We start from the raw sequence: 15,937 nt of genomic DNA on the forward strand, positions 1-15,937 counted from the left end.
GCTTAAGACTGTCATGGGGATTGCCACCATCTCCAGCCTGTTTCGTTCTTAGATTCTTCTTTCACTAGGTGGTTTCATCTTTTAAATCCAGCATACATTGTGAACCCTGCCTTTGAGACCTTATTTTTTGATGTGATTGTAAGCAGGTAGCTGAGTTGCATGCTCACTGGATCTGTGGCTTCCCTCCTCTCCTGTCAGGTGTCAGAAATGGCTGTTTCTGAGCTACCCGGTAACCCCAATGCTGTCTGGACAGTGCGTCGACACATTGAAGGTAAGCAACTCTTTCCCAGTAGTCAAAATGAGGGTCTGGGTGCCAGTGACATAGAAGGCTTAAAAGGCTGTGTCCCTAATACTTCTGTATCATTTCATTTAGCACCATATACCAGAAACTTTCTGGCCCAACACCGTTTTTGAGGCTCTTTCAGGATGCCTTCACCTACCATTTCTTTTTGTGCAGGTGGGAAAGAGGGGACATAGGTTGGCTGTTATATTTTAGTACATAAAGGTTTCAGTATCATAGAGCTGTCAAATGTGATGCTGACTTTATATTCATAAAGGTACTGGTTTCATCTGTAAGAGGTATGATGTGAGGGAAAGTTGTGCTTTTTCATTCTTCTTCAACTATATTATTTTAAATTGTTTTGAAACCACAGTGAAACTCAAGGTGGTGTTCTAGGAATTAAGAGATTTGGGAAACCTTGTTAGTCAGTCTTGCTAGTGCTTAAGGAAAGCAGAGTAGAATTGAGTGGAATTAGAATTTTAGTGTGAGTGGAAAAGCGGGGATGGGAAAAGAGAAGGGAGTTTGAGCTCCTGGATGTAAATGATCACCTGATCCTAAAACTTTGAAAGTAATAGGAGAATGCCTAGTAGTTAGTGCAATAACAGGGAAGTCTTGTGACAAGACTTGAATTGCAGCCTCACAGAAAGCTCAGTCTCATTTTTCCCTTGATTCACATTGGAGGTATGTTTTTCTCTTGTTCTCTCAGGAATATGGGATGGGTGAGTAAGATCATCCTTGCCAGCAGACAGCTTTTTCAAGAAAACAGCTGTAATTCTGCCTGATAGATATTCTGCCTGTATGAAACAGATTTAAGGAGTTGGGAAACATGTAGGAGGAAAACAACTTACTATTAGTAGAATACTCATTTTTGTGGATTTAACTTTCATTATAGGCATTTGAATCATATCCAAGTTGAGTAGAAAGGGAAAAATGTGAATAGGAAATGGGTAGGCTTATAAGCTGAAAAGATAATTATTAGGCACCTGGTTTTGTGTGTAATATCTACATAGAAGTTGGTCCGTGTTGGTGTTTTACTTTGGTTTGGTGGCTTGTTGACATTATGGCCGTGAAAAGCATTGTCTAGACTGTTTGAATTAGAAATGTGTTTTAAGATAACCTATTGTGCTCCTTCTTTTTTCCTTTTAACTTTTTAAATAAACTTATTTTAAAACAGATTTAGGGCCGGGTGCGGTGGATCATGCCTGTAATCCCAACACTTTGGGAGGCCGAGGTGGGCGGATCACCTGAGGTCAGAGTTTGAGACCAGTCTGGCCAGCGTGGTGAAACCCCATCTCTACTAAAAATACAAAAGTTAGCTGGGTGTGGTGGTGCACGCCTGTAATCCCAGCTACTTAAGGGGCTGAGGCAGGAGAATCGCTTGAACCTGGGAGGCGGAGGTTGCAGTGAGCCGAGATCACACCACTGCACTCCAGCCTGGGTGAGAGAGTGAGACTCCATCTCAAAAAAAAAAAGAAAAATAAAATAGAGTTAGGTTTATAGAAAAGTTAACTCACTTTTATGAAGAAGACAAGAAGTTACAGGGGTTGAGTGTCTCAAGATACAGTCTGAGTAATGGGGGTAGAAAATCCTGGCTCCTGAATCTCAGTCGAATGCCCATTTTGATTAACTGCAGTGAGATTTTGTGGATCTTGGTGGTTTCTTTCAGGATAAATTTAGTTGTTTGAGTGCCCACCATGTACTTACTCAGTAACAAAGACTCTTTGCCTCAGAGCACTTGCCATCTAAAAAACAAGACAAGTATACAGAACTGTTGTGTGTTGTGAATGTGGTGAAAGGCACAGGTACATTGCTGGGAGGGGTTAAAGGACAGGGCGTGTGTTTGAAGGTCAGGACAGGCTCTTTAGAGGGACAGCATTTGCTAAGTCAGTGATAGGCAGTTTGTTGCATTATGTAGTTGAACATTTTTCTCCTTTATTAAATGTCAGAAGTCTTGGACTATATCCTACTAAATTTTACTCTTTAGGTACTGTAATTTGGGAGTCACCTGTAAATACAGGTCGGGTTCTCTTGGTTCACTCACTTTCCAGATACCCCCACTTACTACTGAGTGAACATTCCTTCTGCCCGCACATGCTGCAGTCTTCCAGGCAAATACTAACCTTGGCTGGTACTTGGTGATGCACACTACCAATACCAAGCCTTTTTTTCTCTTCCACAGGTGGCTGGTGAAGGTGCTGATCACCACAGGTGTGTACCTACTGCTAGGGTCGATTGTGGGGTCTTATAGTTTATCCAAGGAGAGGGACCTGCACAAAATATTGAGGCTGCCCTGATGGTGTCTTTCAGAGGGTAACTGCAGTTGGATGTCACTGGGCATAATAGTGCTGCACACCGTCTGCCTGTGCATCAGATGGTCTGAGGCAGGAGTCTGCCTCTCTACTTCCTCCCACAGAATTTGTCATGTATGGTTAATTTGCCTTTTACTAAGCTAAAAGAGTCTCTAGCTAGAGAACTTTAGCTTCATACTCTCTTGGAGTTGTACATTCCAGGTGTACTGACCGAAAGATCAGGACTTGGAGAAAGCTTTTGAGTATATTCAGGACTTGCTGAAGCAAGATAAGTATCAGATTCCCTTGTCTATGAAGTGAGAGTGAGTTACTGGAGCTTCAGGTATCTGGGTGGTCACTCACTTTACCTTTTGGAGTGAGCTGCTGATTGAGCCTCAAATCCTAAGGCAAGTAGAAGAGAAAAGCATTCCCTCCTCTGGGGTCCTCAGCAGTGTTCAGACAGATGGGAGCCCTGTTGAATTGAGACCTAAAGATACATTCTCATACCCTGATAGATTCTTCATTGAGGTATGAACTATTGTTTTTTCACATGAGACTTACATTCGTTAGAAAAGGGTAGTGTGGATGGTACAGTTCCTAGTCATTTACCTTGACTAAAGCTTGGCTTTGTTCTGAACTCCAACGTTTTTTTAAAAATAATTTTTTGTGGACTGGGTGTGGTGGCTCACGCCTGTAATCCCAGCACTTTGGGAGGCTGAGGTGGGCGGATCACCTGAGGTTGGGAATTTGAGACCACCCTGACCAATATGGAGAAACCCTGTCTCTACTGAAAATACAAAATTAGCTGGGCGTGGTGGCACATGCCTGTAATCCCAGCTGCTAGAGAGGCTGAGGCAGGAGAATTGCTTGAACCTGGGAGGCGGAGGTTGTGATGAGCCAAGATCGTGCCATTGTATTCCAACCTGGGCAACCAGAGTGAAACTCTCTCCAAAAAAAAAAAAAATAATAAATTTTTATAAAGTTGGGGTCTTGTTATGTTACCCAGGCTGGTCTTGAACTCCTGAACTCAAATGATCCTCCCTTGTCAACCTCCCAAAGTGCTTGAACCACCGTGCCCAGCTTGAACTCCAACTTTAATCTGCAGTCACTCTAGTACATAAGAGTTAATCTACTGCAAATCTTCTTCACTGTAGAAGGAAGGGGGGTAGAAGTTACAGTGTGCTTGATAGTCACAGGGCAGTGTTTATTTTGAGGAAATCTGTGATGTAAAGTAGCTTTGAGACGTCGTTGACTCTCCTACTTGTTGAATTGTCTAGCAAAAGTATGACCCTATTTAAGTTCACTGAGCATTTATTCTCTTTTATGTTTGAGTAGTCTGAAGTCTTGGTCAAAGGAAAGGCACCCCTCCTCCCTTCTCTCCCATGAAAGTCAAAAGTTGTATGGTCTGTCTTTTGGAAGGTCCCTTTTTCCTTTTGGTGAAGATCCGAGACCAGGAATCCTGGCCAGTTACAGCCTTTTGTTGCTTGGCTTTAATTTGCTTTGACACAGCTTTTAAGGTTATTAGGTTTCAGTAATGAGAACATGGTAAATGATACTGTATTCATATAATGTTAAGCAACTTCTGTTATTTTTACACAACAAAAATTTCTAGTATAAAAACTGAGAACTGGAGTAAAGGTTCCAAACTTGGTGTTACCTGGGGATGGATTTTGGTTTCGTTGTAAGCTACTGAGCCATCCATTTCAGAGAAAACCATGTCCTTACTTGTTTTATGATAGTGAGTGGTGCTTAGTCTTACAAAGCCACCTTATGAGATGTTCCCAAAGCATTTGATGTATGTTGACAGTTCTAGCAAAATAACCAAAAACCAAGTATCTTTTTGTCCAATATTATTCCTTATGATTTGGAAATTGAACCTTTACTCTGTGGATTCCTGGTCTAACCATTAGAGCAGGCCCATTGGGAAAGATCTTTAATCCTTGTTTTTCAGCCACCACAGGACGTACATATATATGTAATATTAACTGAAACAAAAATTTCACGAAACAGTAGTTGTCCTACTATATATGAAGCAACTTCATAAATTACATTTATTTCTGTTAAGAAGTGCCTGTTGTGCAACACGTTAAATTGATTTTCTGTCCTGCTAATAGGGCAGAACACTACTGTTGGCCATGCCAATGATACATATTCTTTTTTGTTTGTTTTGAGACAGTCTCATTCTGTCGCCCAGGCTGGAGTGCAGTGGGGCGATCTCAGCTCACTGCGGCCTCTGCCTCCCGGGTTCAGGCAATTCTGCTGCTCAGCCTCCCGAGTAGTTGGAATTACAGATGCCCACCACCACACCCAGCTAATTTTTGTATTTTATTTGATTTATTTTTTAGTAGAGACGGGTTTCACCCTGTCGGTCAGGCTGGTTTCAAACTCCTGACCTCAGGTGATCCGCCCACCTTGGCCTCCCAAAGTTCTGGGATTACAAGCATGAGCCATCATGCCCGGTCGAATGATAACATCTTCACTTGACTCCTGCTTCTGTAAAGAATGCTGATTCTGCAGAACTGATCTAGTAACCTTAGTTCAGCTGAATCTCATGTGAAGTCATCAGAACCAAAAGTATGCCCTTCATGTGGTTGGGTGGACCAGCCCTGTGGCATTGAGCTCTTGACAAGTGCTTAGGCAGACAGGGTCCTATAGCTCCTACTGCTAGGAGTGAGGTAGCCACTACGTTGTGTGGTGCCTTGTCTTGTTCTGTCCCTTCTTTACCTGATTTCTGGGTAATGGGGTGTTGATACAAAAATTCAAATGTAAAGGAGGAAAATCTCAACTCTTTTAAAAAATTAGCATGCCTTTAGTCAACATTTATCAAGCTTTATGCCAAACATGGTACTGGATGGGGACACTTGCAGAAGCTGTTGTATGTTGTAGGGTGAGATACATGGAAAATAGATGGCCTTTATGGGATCTGCAGAAGAAACTGAGGGTTTCTGGTATACCTCAAGTCGTCTGACTTCCTTGAGAAACTCGTTAGTGTTTATTCAACCACATTTAATTAGAAGAAGCAAATTCTAATAGGATTGCTCACGACCACACAATTGTTCTGTTTCTAAATAGTGAAAAACCAGACAGGTCAAGGAATAACCATATAAACAATCCCCACCCCCCATTTCCTGGTTATCTAGTTTTCTTACATCATTCTCACTGGGACTAGGATTCTCAGCTTCCAACCCTAGAATGAGTTAGTGTCACAGAGGCTTAAGTAATCTCTGTTTTATTCATTAGAGCTTATGTTCATTTCTACATAAGCTTCTTTTGGAAGAAGTTAGGGGTCTTTCCTAGTTAGAAGGAGTATCTCTTCTTAGGAAGAGGTTGTGTGATTGACAACTGGCACAAATAAATGAAGCTCTAGCTCAGTATGTTCATGTATCACCATTGTAGTATTTAAAATGTCCTCATGCCTCCGATTCCCTTGCTTTGTCCCTCTCACTTCTTTAGCAGATGTCTCAAGAAAACATTGAGGAAGCAGGGTATATCTGTAGGCTCTTATGACCCCTAGTTTTCTTCTGGATCATCTTGCTCTGTGTGCATGTGTATGTGTGTATGTGTGTAATAACTACGCATAGAAGAAGTGCCTTGGAAGGTTTCTGAAGAGAACTCTTAGTGTTTCATTTGGCTTTGTAATTCTGATGAGTTCTTATCTAACCAGCTCCCTTCTTTTCTTTTTCAGATGAGTTTGATGCCTACATCATTGTGTCTTTCGTGAATGCCACCCTGGTGTTGTCCATTGGAGAGACTGTAGAAGAAGTGACTGACTCTGGGTTCCTGGGGACCACCCCGACCTTGTCCTGCTCCTTATTAGGAGATGATGCCTTGGTGCAGGTGAGGGTTCTCAGAGCTTACCTACTTGGCCTGCTTTGTTCTTTCTTGGCCTTCATTGTGATGTGGCTGCTGTGTTCATGTCTCTTCACTCTCACCTTCCAGTAAGCCTTAGGGACGGAGCTTATGATTTTGGCACATAACATCCCCCTCTGTATTTGCCATTTTTCTGTTACAGAGCCACATCACTGCAGCTTTCATCTCTAGTAAAGATCTTTGTAAGTGTTTTGTTAATAAGCTTTGAACTTCTTTGAAGTGGACACCGCAAAACATTAACTATTTAAAAGTTGACCTTGCCTGGGGCCTGCTAACTCTTTTGTCATTGATTCAGCTGGTGCCTCAAATGCAGTGGCCCTACATCTGATTGTAGTGACAGATCTGATAGATGTGAGGGTCATTCTGAGTGATGAATCAAATTGTTAAAGTCAGGTTTCTTTCTGTTACTGACTCTAGGTCTATCCAGATGGCATTCGGCACATACGAGCAGACAAGAGAGTCAATGAGTGGAAGACCCCTGGAAAGAAAACAATTGTGAAGTGTGCAGTGAACCAGCGACAAGTGGTGATTGCCCTGACGGGAGGAGAGTTGGTCTATTTCGAGATGGATCCCGTATGTTATTTTATCATTCACTGTGGGACTTAGTGTAGGGTCCAGAGGGAAGGATGGGCATTGTAATCTAGTCATTTAGATGACAGTATGGTGAAACCCTGTCTCTACTAACAATACAAAAATTAATGGGCCTGGTGACACACACCTGTAGTCCTAGCTACTCAGGAGGCTAAGGCAGGAGAATTGCTTGAACCTGGGAGGCGGAGGTTGCAGTGAGCTGAGATCATGCCACTGCACTCCAGCCTGGCAACAGAGCGAGACTCCATCTCAAAAAAAAAGAGAAAAAAAAGCGAGTTGGAGTGACAGTGTTCACAAGCCAATTTGGCCCTTTACAGAGATGGGGGAAAAGGGTAAGTTGATGTCTAATTCTGGGTAGAGTTATGAATTCCCCTGTTAGCAATGAAACACTTGCTCCTCCTGCATTTCACTCCCTACTTTTCCAACAAATATTTGGCATAGAATTGATTTCTGCAGTCTGATTCCATTTCAGAAAACTTCTATATGGAAGAATGTTCAGTACACATAATTACCTTGCTCTCAGGAGGGCTCTAGTGTGGCCAGATTTGTAGCCTGACTGTACCTTTGGTTGTGATGTCTTTGTCTTCAACCATATTTGAATTCCCTTCACCCAAAGTATTCTTGTAAACACATAAACAGTTTTATATATCTCCATTTCCTGAGAGCAAAGTTGGCTAAGAAAATTTGTGGCACATTGACCTTGTTCATTCTCTTATTGATGGAAGATACTCATTTTGCTTGCTGTGAGCCTATTAAATTCAGTCTTGAGAACTCAGGTAGAGAAATTCTTTTTTTTTTTTTTTTTTTTTTGAGACAGAGTCTTGCTCTGTCGCCCAGGCTGGAGTGCAGTGGCCGGATCTCAGCTCACTGCAAGCTCCACCTCCCGGGTTTACGCCATTCTCCTGCCTCAGCCTCCCGAGTAGCTGGGACTACAGGCGCCCGCCACCTCGCCCGGCTAAGTTTTCGTATTTTTTAGTAGAGACGGGGTTTCACCGTGTCAGCCAGGATGGTCTCGATATCCTGACCTCGTGATCCGCCCGTCTCAGCCTCCCAAAGTGCTGGGATTACAGGCTTGAGCCACCGCGCCCGGCCGAGAAATTCTTGTCATTGATTATAGTAAGAGGAGTGAGAGTATGCAGAACAAAATACAACAGCCGTCCTTCATTCTCTGGATCCAGGGTTTTGGGGTGAATTGGAGCATATAGACCCACCCCTTTGTAGTTTTGACCTCGCTCTGTCTTTCCTCTTATAGTCAGGACAGCTGAATGAGTACACAGAACGGAAGGAGATGTCAGCAGATGTGGTGTGCATGAGTCTGGCCAATGTACCCCCTGGAGAGCAGCGGTCTCGCTTCCTGGCTGTGGGGCTTGTGGACAACACTGTCAGAATCATCTCCCTGGACCCCTCAGTGAGTGACACTCTGAGCTTCAAGGATCATCTGGTTGGAACCTGAGCATCTGGCCCACTCCTGATGTCCATCTCTGAGATCAACTGGGTTAGACCCCAGAATCCATACCTGCTACTTCTCTTGTCATTGCAGTGTGTTCTAGGAGTTTCCTGCTGTGGTTTAAGGATATGATCTGAGACTACAGAAATGTTTCTTTGGCTTAAACCTCAACTGCCTTTTTTTTAGTTAAAAACCGAGACTGCATAAATTTGACTTGCTGCAGGACCCTAGATGACTTTTCGGGAGGTGTGCTTTGCCTAATTACGTTTACCATTATCTTTGACACAAGGAGGAAAGCATGATCTTCCTGAAGCTTATTCTGAGATTGGGTATAACTAATAACCCAATACTCTCTTAGAACTCACTCCCGGGGCTTTTTCTGTGCATAAGGAAGTACTTTTTCAATCCTAGAATTAGATTTCTCTGGGTATGTTTTTGTCCTAAAATTGTCATTTTCTGTGTTTTTATGATTTTTCTTTCCCTCTCAGGACTGTTTGCAACCTCTAAGCATGCAGGCTCTCCCAGCCCAGCCTGAGTCCTTGTGTATCGTGGAAATGGGTGGGACGGAGAAGCAGGATGAGCTGGGTGAGAGGGGCTCGATTGGCTTCCTATACCTGAATATTGGGCTACAGGTAAGAGATCCAGAGGCCCACATTGTGGACATCAGGCCTTCTGTAGGTTTCACACACTCCTTTGTTTGATAACAGGCGTTTCCTCTGCCCGTGGTTTCAGATCCTCACCTATGAAAAGTAAACAGTGTCACTCTGGGTTCCACTTTTCTCAGCTCTTTAATTTGAACAAATCAGGCTGGGAAAGAAATATTTTGATCAAGTGCTTTTTGATAGCTACTCTAAGTCAGAACTGGCTGGGTTCCTCAAGGATCAACTAGTTCCCACTATTCATTAGTTTCAGAAACAGAAACAAATACCTCTCAGTTCATCATTGTCTTCATTTAGCAATAAAGGACCCCTAAATGTTCTCTGTTGTCAAAGTTGCTGAGCTCTTTGTGTGGGAAAAAAAGCACTCTTTGTGCTTTGACCCTAAGAGTGTCAGGATTTTTGATCGTATGCTTTTCATTTTCCTTAATGATTATTGACTCAGACATCTAAGTAATCTAGCCCAGGTACTTTTTGCTTTTTAATTTTACTTCCTAATGTAGAAATCTCAAACATAGCCAGAAGTTAGAGAGACTAATACAGTGAACTTCCATGTACCCCATTTTTTTTTGGGGGGGGTTGTTACTATTTTTCTTTTTTAGTTTTATTTTGTTGGATTTTTATGGGCTGCCACATGAGTTTTCTATCTTTTTTAGTTTTAACAGCTATCAACAACATTCTGCTGTTGTTGTTTTGTCTTTTCCCTGGACTATTTTAAAGCAAATCCAAGATCTATCATTTCATGTATAAATACTTGATAGTGTAGCTCCAACAGATGTCTGTTTTTGTAAGATATTAGTATTATGCTCAGCAAAATATAACAATAGTTCCTTGTTACCATGTTCCAGTTTTCCCTGTTCTTCTTTCCCCCAGTGTGTCTTTATAGTTGGTTGTCCTCAGGATCTCAGCATAGCAGTCTATGCTTTTTCCATTTGCTTCATCTGTCTTTTTATGTCTCTTAAACTGTCGTACCCCATTTTGAAGCATTACAAGATAAGATCATTTGTCTTGTAGCATTTCCCACCTTCTGGACTTTAAAGTCATTCCTTGTGTGTTCAGTGTTCCCGTATCCTCTGTATCAAGCTGGTGGGTAGAGTATTAGACCATGCCGTCCCTTAGAAATGTAAGGTGAGCTCTACAGGTGTAATTTAAATTTTCTAGTAGCCACAAACAGGAAAAAAGTAATTTATTTATTTATTTTTTTTTAAGACGGAGTCTCGCTCTGTCACCCAGGCTGGAGTGCAGTGGCCACATCTCAGCTCACTGCAAGCTCCGCCTCCCGGGTTTACGCCATTCTCCTGCCTCAGCCTCCCGAGTAGCTGGGACTGCAGGCGCCCGCCACCTCGCCCGGCTAGTTCTTTGTATTTTTTAGTAGAGACGGGGTTTCACGGGGTTAGCCAGGATGGTCTTGATCTCCTGACCTTGTGATCCGCCCGTCTCGGCCTCCCAAAGTGCTGGGATTACAGGTTTGAGCCACCGCGCCCGGCCAGGAAAAAAGTAATTTTAATGTTTTTTTTTTCCTTTTAAAAAAAAAGCAGAGACAGGGTCTCGCTGTGTTGCTCAGGCTGGCCTTCTCTTGAACTCCTGGCCTCAAGCAATCCTCCTACATTGGCCTCCAAAAGTGCTAGTGGGAATGCAGGCATGAACCACTGTGCCTGGCCAGTTTTGATGTTTTATTAACTCTGTATATCTAAAATCATTCCAACATGTAGTTAATATAAAAATTGCTGAGCTATTTTACCTTTTTTTCTCTCTCTTTTTTTTAAACTAAGTCTGAAATCTGGTATTTGGCACTTTATACTTAACGTCTTAGTTCTCTTTAAAATTTATTTTTATTAAAAAAATAATTTCTTCCTTGAGACAGAGTCTTACTCCATTGCCCAGGCTGGAGTGCAGTGGTGTGATCTCAGCTCACTGCAGCCTCTGCCCCCTGGGTTCAAGCGATTCTCATGCCTGAGTCTCTTGAGTAGCCGGGATTATGGTGTGCACCACTACTCCTGGCTAATTTTTCTTGTGTCTAGTAGAGATGGGGTTTTACCATGTTGCTCAGGCTGATCTTGACCTCCTGAGCTCAAGCGATCCACCCGTCTTGGCCTCCCAAAGCGCTGGGATTACAGGTGTGAGAAACCACGCCGGGTCCTGTCTCAGTTCTGACTAGCCACATGTGGCTTGGGGTAGCTATAGTATCTGATATTGCAGAGGAAGAAAGTTGGTTAGATTCAGATTTCATTATTAGGGGAGGGGGACAGGAATATAGGTGGTGCTGTTTACTCCTATTGCATCATGTCAGGAGGTGTGTAATGTCTGGTTGTCCTACTCACAGTGATGTTGGGATGTTTATCTGTATCTGTGTTAAAGTTCCCATCAACCTTTTACTTACAGCTATTACACACGTTGCCTAGGTTCATTCTTTCTTTAGTAGTTGGAAAATGATTTATTTCTTTTGGGATTTAATTAGTTGGAGTTCTAAAGACAAAATTTGCATCATTTCTTTGCTTACTCTCAGTTCATACAGGAAAAGGAAAAGTACTTTTTTTCCCATTGTTCACCTGTTTTCAGGGTAAGGAGTGAGAGCCACAGCACTGCCTTCAGTGGGGACCCGTAAAGTGGATTTGTTGCTGTTTTTTATAGTAACACTGGTCAGGTGCTGTAATCCCAGCACTTTGAGAGGCTGAGGTGGGTGGATCGCTTGAGCTTAGCTCCTTGGGAAGCTGAGGTGGGAGGACTGCTTGAGCCTGGGAGGTGGAGGCTGCAGTGAGCCAAGATTGTGCCACTGTACTCCAGCCTGGGTGACAGTGAGACCCTGTCTCAAGAAATAAAAATTTAAAAAAAATAGAGTAACATCATAAACTTGTGGATTTTTATGTATTTGTGCTTAAAACTCCTCTTTTTTTTTTTAAACAGAGACAGAGTCTCACTATGTTGGCCAGATTGTTCTTGAGCTCTTGGCCTCAAGCAGTCATCCTTCCTTGGCCTTCCACAGTGCTGTGATTACAGATGTGAGCCACCTCACCTGGCTTTTTTTTGAGGGGGGTGGGGGTTGGTAAATTGCCTCATTCTAGAAGAGTGGGAATTTCTATTTGAAGTTAGTTCCTTTGTCCTTTTAACATGACCCCACAATTTGTAGGGGTTTCCTTGCCTTGTTGCACAAGAAAGTGTCCCCACATAACATTCTTGCCCCAGCCCCAAACTAGTCATTCGTTCCTTTAAGAAGAAGTGCTGTTTAGGAACCATGGTCTTTGTGGTTATTTAATTATTTATTTGAAATATACAATAGTGAAGAAGGACTTAACATACATGGTAAAAAGAAATATTAAGAAGATATAGTGAAAAATAAGTGTGTTTTTACTTAGTAGATGCTCCATAATTTTGAATGATTAAGTGATTTAGTGAGAGAATGAATGAATGGCTGTCTGATTGTTAGGATCTTTTTTAAACAACCAAGTCATTTCTTTCCATCTGCTCTAATTTCTTATATGAAGTAGCCAAGGGAGAGATTTTCCTGTCATAGCTGATAAGCTTCCATCAGGCTTCACCTGCTCCCCTTCTTTTGATTAGAACGGTGTGCTGCTGAGGACTGTCCTGGACCCTGTCACTGGGGATTTGTCTGACACTCGCACTCGGTACCTGGGGTCCCGTCCTGTGAAGCTGTTCCGAGTCCGAATGCAAGGCCAGGAGGCAGTAAGTAATGAAGGTTGGGGACAGGCAACATGTTTGGGATTTTAGTGGCACCATCTGAGAACAATCTTTGTTGTAAGCTTTACTTTTACTCATTTGCCACTCCATCTTGATTGGTTTCCTTCATGTGGGAAGTCCTGAGTTTCCTAACCTAGAGCTTCCTCATTGGGGCTCCATGGCACCCTGTCATGATTTGGTTATAGTTGGGTTGAGATATCGATCCCTTTAGCCCTCTGGCTGGTCAAATAGGGCTGGAAACCTCCCCTCTAGGACACCACTAGCCATGAGAATTCTCAGGTTTTATCCCAGTCTTAGATCGGTGTCAAGTTTACTACCTAATGTGAAAGAGGTTAGGAAACATAGTATCCTTTATAGTTAAGAATGTTAATGTTTCTGGGCACTGTGCTAACTGATTCCATTTAATTCTTTTTTTTTTTTTTTTCTGAAATGGAGTCTCACTCTATCGCCCAGGCTGGAATGCAATGGTGCAAGCGTGGCTCACTGCAACCTCCGCCTCCTGGGTTCAAGCGATTCTCTTGCCTCAGCCTCCCGAGTAGCTGGGATTACAGGCACATGCCACCAGGCCCAGCTAATTTTTGTATTTTTAGTAGAGATGGGGTTTCACTATGTTGGCCAAGTTGGTCTCGAACTCCTGACTTCAGGTGATCTGCCCGCCTTGGCCTCCCAAAGTGCTGGGATTATAGGCATGAGCCACCACACCTGACCTTCATTCCATTTAATTCTTGCAGCTGCCCAGCCTTGTGGTACTATTTTCATTTTATACGCGTGGAAGCAGGCTTTGAGAGATGAAGTGATTAGTCTAGATCATATGGCTCGTAGCCCATGCTTTTCACATATGCTAAGCCATGGTGCCTCTCTCTAGCCCTCTTTTTCTTAAGATAGCCTGTTAGATTTCTAGAATATCTTAGGATACTCTGCAGACTGAAATTTGGGGATAGGGCTTTAGGTCACCTTACCATGTTTGTATTTTTTCCCAAACCTTATTGGAGCTGTTTTTTTTTCCCCTCAGGTATTGGCCATGTCAAGCCGCTCATGGTTGAGCTATTCTTACCAATCTCGCTTCCATCTCACCCCCCTGTCTTACGAGACACTGGAATTTGCATCGGGTTTTGCCTCGGAACAGTGTCCCGAGGGCATTGTGGCCATCTCCACCAACACCCTGCGGTGAGTGAGTGAGTGAAGCTCAGCAGGAAGCCTTTCTGCCAAGGGCTCAGACTGGTTCTGCCAGAGTGTTGGAGGAGGCCGTGAAGAGGTGGCAGAGAGCTGACTTTACCATGAAGCTTGTGTGTTGCAATTGAAACCTTCATTTGGCTCAGCATTTTAGTACCTGAGAGCCAAGTTTCGGTGTTTTAGCTTCTGTTAAGACTTTCAAGGCAAAGCTTTAATACAGTCCAATCTTCCTGAGATTTCAGATTTTTGTTTTCTAGCGAAAGGGCATTGCCATTGGATTAGTTTTAGAGCAAGTATTGGATCACTACATTGATAACCTTTCTTACTCTGTCTTGCCATTTGTGGTATTAAATCTTAAATTTTAACCTACATGAAAAAAGTTGACAGAACTGTTCTTCCTGATAATATTGATGTGAAGTTTGAGCACTATATGTAATATTGCTTGCAAGATGGAAAAGAACCTAAAATAACCCAGTCAGTTTGGCTTCCTCAAGTTTTTGGGGGCTTTTAAAATTAAGCCACTAAAGTTGTTCACATCCTGGTTATAATTATTGGCTGTTCATAATGAAACTGTGGCCTCTTGATAGATTAATCACTATTGCTTATCAAATGAGCTCTCAGAATTTCTTTGCAGCAACTTTCAGCGTCTTTTCATGGTCATTGTCCTTTTTCTTTCTGTCATCTTTGTATTTATCTTCTGCTCTAGCAGAATTGATCTCCCTGCACTCCTCTACACCACTTAATATTTTTTAAATCTCTGCCTGTGCTGGAATGCTTCACCCACATGCATACCTGCCTGTCAGTGTTCCCCTTGTCTTTTAAGCCAGCCTTGTATCCTCATCTGTGGTCTCTACCTCCTGAATTCCTATAGATTTAGATGATCCCTACAGATTTTTAGGCTTTCCTAGGAGCAGAACTTACTTCCCCCCAAAACTAAATCAGGGAAGATGACTGAGACATAAAAGCATAGTGCTTGGGGGCAGTTCATTTTTTAAATTATTTTTATTTTTAAATTTATTTTTTTGAGACAAAGTCTTGCTCTGTTGTACAGGTTGGAGTGCAGTGGTGTGATCATGGCTCCCTGCAGCCCCAACTTCCTGGATTCAAGCTATTTCTGCCTCAGCCTCCCAAGTACCTGGTGGGACTATAAGCGCATGCCATCATGCCCGGCTAATTTTTGTGGTTTTTAAAATAGAGACAGGATTTTACCTTGGTGCCCAGGCTGGTCTTGAGCTCCTGAACTCAAGAGATTCTCCCACCTCAGCCTCCCAAGTAGCTGGGACTACAGGTGCGTGCCACCATACTCAGCTTTTTTTGGGTATTTTCAATAGAGTTGGTGTTTCCCCATGTTGCCCAGGCTGGTCTTGAACTCCTAGCCTTAGGTGATCTACCCGCTTCGGCCTCCCAAAGTGCTGAGATTACAGTTGTGAGCCACTGTGCCCAGCTCGTATCTTTTTTAATGTAGAGAATAAACTACAAATAAAACTCCATCATTAGAGATCAGGTAACTATATTTTTTAAGGTACCTGGGTTCTGCCCGTTTTGCACATAGTTTGGCTTATGTGTGCATCTCTGTCCAATTTGACAGAAATTTGTAGGTCCCCTATTTGCTGTCTCTTGCATTGTCAAAGTTTTCCAAAACTGAGGTGATTTTTGTTCACAAAGGCATCCACTTTATTTTATGAAGCACAGTCACTACAGATACCATATATGTTCAGGTAATTGCAGTGTTCACAAATTTGGGATTGGGCGCTTTATTATCATTAGAGTGATTTAAAAAAAATCTTGACAATCGTTTGTGTTTCATTGGTGAGAACTAGAATTGCCATGAATTGTGGTAGGGTGTTGCCAAATGGGAAGGCCCTTCCCGGATCTCTCTGTCTGCAGTGCAGTTTTCTAGATTAGGAGGCTGTTGTTTAATGTTGCCTAATGCCAG

At 42.7% G+C, this 15,937-nt stretch overlaps 1 protein-coding gene across 3 annotated transcripts in view; it reads left to right on the top strand.

The window, feature by feature from the left end:
* SF3B3 (splicing factor 3b subunit 3) overlaps positions 1 to 15,937 on the top strand; it is a 54,758-nt gene that overhangs the window by 29,299 nt on the left and 9,522 nt on the right. For 2 of the 3 annotated variants that reach the window (XM_003917165.4, XM_021932163.2), the window contains exons 11-17: positions 199 to 271; positions 6,254 to 6,405; positions 6,856 to 7,011; positions 8,282 to 8,437; positions 8,965 to 9,108; positions 12,691 to 12,813; positions 13,841 to 13,995. In XM_003917165.4, coding sequence (XP_003917214.1) covers positions 199 to 271; positions 6,254 to 6,405; positions 6,856 to 7,011; positions 8,282 to 8,437; positions 8,965 to 9,108; positions 12,691 to 12,813; positions 13,841 to 13,995 — 959 coding nt within the window. The remainder of the gene's footprint in view (positions 1 to 198; positions 272 to 6,253; positions 6,406 to 6,855; positions 7,012 to 8,281; positions 8,438 to 8,964; positions 9,109 to 12,690; positions 12,814 to 13,840; positions 13,996 to 15,937) is intronic. The other variant, XM_021932164.2, reaches the window with a different exon arrangement.

Source organism: Papio anubis, chromosome 18 (assembly GCF_008728515.1).
Source record: "Papio anubis isolate 15944 chromosome 18, Panubis1.0, whole genome shotgun sequence".
NCBI classification, from domain to species: Eukaryota; Metazoa; Chordata; class Mammalia; order Primates; family Cercopithecidae; genus Papio; species Papio anubis.